The 5,638-nt window shown below is 38.4% G+C and overlaps 1 protein-coding gene across 1 annotated transcript; it reads right to left on the reverse strand.

Moving 5' to 3' along the window:
- Positions 1-1,333: 1,333 nt before the first annotated feature.
- LOC118102579 (cytochrome c oxidase subunit 6C-1) lies at positions 1,334-3,540 on the reverse strand. The gene is made up of 4 exons (XM_035148872.1): positions 3,397-3,540; positions 1,897-2,011; positions 1,610-1,742; positions 1,334-1,462 (listed from the first exon to the last, which is right to left on the reverse strand). The coding sequence occupies exons 2-3, from the start codon at positions 1,999-2,001 to the stop codon at positions 1,617-1,619; spliced, it is 231 nt and encodes a 76-aa protein (XP_035004763.1). The 5' UTR covers positions 2,002-2,011; positions 3,397-3,540; the 3' UTR covers positions 1,334-1,462; positions 1,610-1,616.
- Between the last annotated feature and the right edge of the window lie 2,098 nt (positions 3,541-5,638).

Below are 5,638 nucleotides of genomic sequence, written 5' to 3' on the forward strand. Positions count from 1 at the left end.
CGGGTTGGTTTCTGCTCGAACTTCAGACTCACGGAGCAGCTGTGCTAATGCTAACAGCGGCAGCTAGCAGCGGGTTCGGCCGCTCACACACTCACTGCCGCGGGTTCAGAGACACAGCAGGTCCGCTCATGACGCCCCGACACTCGGTTCAGTCGGTGAACACACTCCGGTCCGCTGCCCGGTGCTGCCCGGTGCTGCCCGCCCGGTTCATCCTGCTCTTCTTCCGCTCGACTCGGTGACACTCGGTGAGACTGCGCCGCCACATCCAGAGGAAGACACAACCCGGAAGAGAAGAGGAAGCGGGGCGGCGCACACAAAGCCTGCAGTACGAGTCAGCGGCGAGAGGGGGCGCTGCACACACGGGCCCGCTTACATTTAGTCAGAATAAAGTCAGGATATCACTGAAATAAAGTAATTTACTCAGAATAAAGTCATAATATCACTGAAATAAAGTAATTTAATCAGAATAAAGTCATAATATCACTGAAATAAAGTAATTTAATCAGAATAAAGTCAGGATATTACTGAAATAAAGTAATTTAATCAGAATAAAGTCATATTACTACTGAAATAAAGTAATTTACTCAGAATAAAGTCATAATATTACTGAAATAAAGTAATTTAATCAGAATAAAGTCATATTACTACTGAAATAAAGTAATTTACTCAGAATAAAGTCATATTACTACTGAAATAAAGTAATTTACTCAGAATAAAGTCATATTACTACTGAAATAAAGTAATTTAATCAGAATAAAGTCATATTACTACTGAAATAAAGTAATTTACTCAGAATAAAGTCATATTACTACTGAAATAAAGTAATTTACTCAGAATAAAGTCATATTACTACTGAAATAAAGTAATTTAATCAGAATAAAGTCATATTACTACTGAAATAAAGTAATTTAATCAGAATAAAGTCATATCACTACTGAAATAAAGTAATTTACTCAGAATAAAGTCATAATATTACTGAAATAAAGTAATTTAATCAGAATAAAGTCATTACTACTGAAATGGTAAATGGCTTCACTTTCAGGGAGCTGTCACATGGTTCATCTTTATATACAGTCTAAGGTCCAGTGTCCAGGATTTAGTTCGATCTATGTGTAAAATAATAATCATAATTGTGTTTATTAGCACCTCGTCACATTTAATGAGATGAGAATGAGCCCTTTGTATCTACCACACTTCAGATAAGTAGTAAATAATCAATTGTCAATATTAGTTATAGCACATAAATCACAGTTTCAGTAATACTGGATTGCAGGTTATTTAAAAAAACGTATAATAGAAACTTTATAAAAGCACGAGACAATGACCAGAGAACTTTTACATTAATAGAATAGTTTATTGAGAGGAACAAAAGAGAAAAGCGAAGTTCACATCTGATCAGTAAATTACATCAAAGAGAAGGAACTTCATCCTCGGACCAGGAACCAATGACGGGGAACTAGAGCTGGAAGAAGAAAACATAACGCCACAATTATAAATTGTTCTTAATGTTTTTGGAACGACCTGTGATTTATCCAATATTATGTTTTTATAATGTCGCAGAAGTGAGAATATTTAATGTAAAAAAAAGTTTAAGTTTGAAAGGACTCACAGTGGTTTCACTCTCCTGAGGGCCGCACACTCTCGAAGATGCCAGCCTCCCTCATGGCGTTGAACTCCTTGACTGAGTCGTAATTTTTGTAGAAATCAGCGTAGGCCTGTTTCCTGGGCTCTGTCACTGTGTACTGCAAGACAAAAAGAAAAGAAACATTTTATCCACAGCTTCAATCAAAACACATAAATAAATTGAAATAGTTGAAAATGTCAGAATCGAGTTTCAGTGATTGATTTTGAAGGATGTAGCCATGTGTGCTGTGCTGTGCTGTCTGCTGTGCTCACCTTGAACAGTATGGCAGCCCCCATAGCCAGCGCGAAAGAGATGGGCAGGTGAAACTTCAGACGCTTTGACAGCATCCCCCTCATCAAAGGCTTTGGCAGAGACATGGTGGATCACCTGCAGAGAAGAGGAGGCACCGATCAAACTCTAAAATCAGATCTGATTGGTGAAGACATGAACGCACAGTCCCAGTCTCATGTCTTCTCTTACTGCATGAGAAAGGGATGCACTGGGATCAGGTGACATTACGATACTGACTCAAATAACTGGATCATGGATCTGTTCATTCATTCAGTTCAGTTATGTGGTGTTCTATGTTTGTGTGTGTCTAATACATAATAATAATAACCATTTGTAAGGCACTTATCTAAACAAAGGAGCAGTGGGATGGAGCTGAAAGCAAATCACTCTCATCTTGTAATTCTACGGCTGCTTGCATCATCTACGAATCCAATGTCTACAGTGACCTTTGCCATCAAGGACACTTGAAACATGTTTAATAAAGCTCTGAGTGGTTTCAAGCTAAATCTGATAAATATTCTGGTATTTAAAATGTCTGCTGAACATTTTTTTTTACATCTTCCATTTTATTTGACTCCATTTTAATTTTTACATGTCCTTTGTGCTTTCATGTCCTTGTTGCCATGGAACAAACTGTGAGTCGTGTTTTAAAGAGTCTTAAGCTTGTGGGATAATCCAGTCCGGTTTGACGGGTCTATGTGAAGTGGTTTTAGATCTGGATCTGGTCCGAAGTGGTTTACGTGAGTGTGATAAGCTTCAATGAGCAAAATACATTTAACAAAGTGGATTTCAAACATTGACGAGACTTTAAGTGAAATGTCTGACACCATTTAGACAGAAACCGAGAACAGGTTCAGCATCACACGTTCAGTTTGTCCTCCACTGCTGAATCTGAGTCACTTTATTAATAATATAATAATAATAAAGAAAATGTCAACGAGTAGTTTGCACATTTGTTGATTTGGTCCAGATGACGTCTTTCCTATTTAATATTACTATAGTTTCAGTTAGCTGAACGCAGCTCAGCACAGATCATATACACACACACGAGCACACGTGTTAACTGTTAAATATAATGTCAACATAACGATATTAAACAATATATAAAACACAAGCAGTCCACCAGCTGAGCTGCAGGGTCAAATCCGCGTGATGTCACTGGGACATGTCGGGCCTCGACTCTCTGTGTTCACACTTTGACTCGACACTGGTATTAGAGCTGAAACACGTTAACACGTTAACACACAAATCTAACGTTAAACTTTCACTGCGTCCCGCGAGGTGTCGGGAGAAGGACAGCACGAGATAACGTTGGCTAGCTCGGGGAAGCTAAGTGCTAACGAGCCGCAGACGTCAGAGGAAAGAGGCTGGAATTAAAGACACGGGTCAGATCCCGGTGCCAGGGTCCAGTTAGTGAGTCACAGGGTTACACCGTGGACCCAGGAGAGGGTCTGAACCGGTTCAGGTGCAGGAATACTCACAGGTTGGACTCACGACCTTCACTTAAACCGCTAACACACCGATTCTCTACCGGAAGAGCTGCTACTGGAGCCGCAGAGGGACAAAGCACCGGAGAAAGCGAAGCGGGGCGAGTTGAGGACATGGGGGAGGAGGACAGGATTCAAACTCTATATATACACATTCATATATATATAGTATATATACACACAAATATATATATATATACAAGTATAAAACACAAGTCCAATATATAAAGTAAATCTACCGTATATCCTAATCTGATAACCCGGATATAAAACAAGAACAACGAAGATAAACTATTTAAAGTTGATATGATCGAACGTGTAACGTCAAAAATTGGCGACTTCTTGTTGCGTTTTTCCATAACGCTCCGCCATAACGTTTTTTTTGTAGGCTAGTATATATAAGTATATATATACCAGTTGTACAAAAAAGCCGTACTGTTGTTGTATTGTTCCTAGAAAAAAAAAATAAGAAAAAAAAGGATATAAAAAAATATATACTATATACTATATATAATATATATATATATATATATATATACAATTATAGTAATTGATAATTCATAGATATTGATTGCTCCTTCAGTTCCCACTTTTGTCCACAAGGTGGCAGTATTGTACTGCTCAGCTTGAGCTAATGTTGTGATCTGACCAGAATATTATTATGATGATGATGATGATGATGATGATGATGATGATGATGATGATTATTATGATGATTATTATAACCATAATTACCATTATTTATATCTTCTATCACTCTATCTATCTATCTATCTATCTATCTATCTATCTATCTTCCTAAATTGTTATGATGTTTTTGAGAAAAGATTAATTACATTTTTATTAATTTTACATTCATATATGTATATTTGTCTTCGTTTCCAATATGTCATAACCTTGAAAGTTGGAAAATGGCGGGCTTCCTGTTGCGTTGTTCAAACTGCACCTCTAGACTTTTTGTCTGGTCATGATACACCCGGGCTACGATTTCTGTGAAGATCGGTGAAAGCTAACTGAGGGGCTTTTCCTTAGATGGCGCTGTTGAGCCATTTTGCCACGCCCATTTCAAATTACTCTAGAATACAATTACTTTTTTTGAATTTCCTGCAAACTTTGGTATGAATTTGAGCATCTAGGCCTGAAAAAGCCCCAAAAGGGAAATACAAATCCTTCGAAATACAATAGGGCCTCCCACCGGAGGTGCTCGGGCCCTAATAAACAGAAACATATGATTGTTATATACAAGTAAGTAGGAGGCGAAAACATATACACACATAAAGCAACTTCAAATTGGCAACACACATATTTGTCTGTATACAAATCAAACAGGAAACGATGAGTGACGGTGTGGAGGGGGTGTAAGGATCCTGGAATGAATACTGAGTAACTTTAAGTGCTTACAGTAGGTAAATAAACACCTTATATTTATGCTTATATTTTTTTACAATGTGAAATTGCTCAGCTCTGATCCAGGACCATCATATACACACACACACACACATATCATGCTGCACTTCGTCCCCTGCAGACCAAAAAACTTGTAGTTACACAGTCTGACCACAAGAGAGAACCAGAACAACACTGAACTGTCTCCTTCAGAGGTTTGAATGAATCTTTCAATTTGAACAATATACTGTATATATGCAGAATTGCAGAAATACAGAATGATGAAATGAAGCCAAAATAACTCAGACGCCGGCATCTTGTGCAGTCGGAGCCAGAGACGTCGAGGACAGAGGCGTGGTATCAAGGTCCCACTCATACATACGCTTGACCAATCAGGAGTCAGTGTCAGCTGTCAATCATGACGTCTCAGCCTGTTTTTATATCATCAAATAACTCATTAAAACCAAACTGATCAGAAACACTTGAACAAACATCAGGGAGATAAGAACGAGCTGAAAACCATCTGTGACATTTAGCGTCTACTTTGATTTTTTTGTTAGGTGCATGTCACATCTGCTAACATGGAGGAGGCGGGTTTATGACCTATACTGCAGCCAGACACCAGGGGGCGATCAGGGCGCTTTGGCTTCACTTTTGGGAGCCATCATGTTTTCAATCTTTATTAACAGAATGAAACACAGTCACAGGTCCAATTCTGCAGACACTTGACACATACTAAAATATGTTTATGAACTATTATTGAAATGTATGAGGCAGGACAAAATTCCAGAAGTAACTTTTAATTTTGATCGTCTTCACAAGTGAACGGCTGAGAGAAGGAGCAGTGACG

The sequence above is a fragment of the Hippoglossus stenolepis genome, chromosome 3, assembly GCF_022539355.2.
Source record: "Hippoglossus stenolepis isolate QCI-W04-F060 chromosome 3, HSTE1.2, whole genome shotgun sequence".
NCBI classification, from domain to species: Eukaryota; Metazoa; Chordata; class Actinopteri; order Pleuronectiformes; family Pleuronectidae; genus Hippoglossus; species Hippoglossus stenolepis.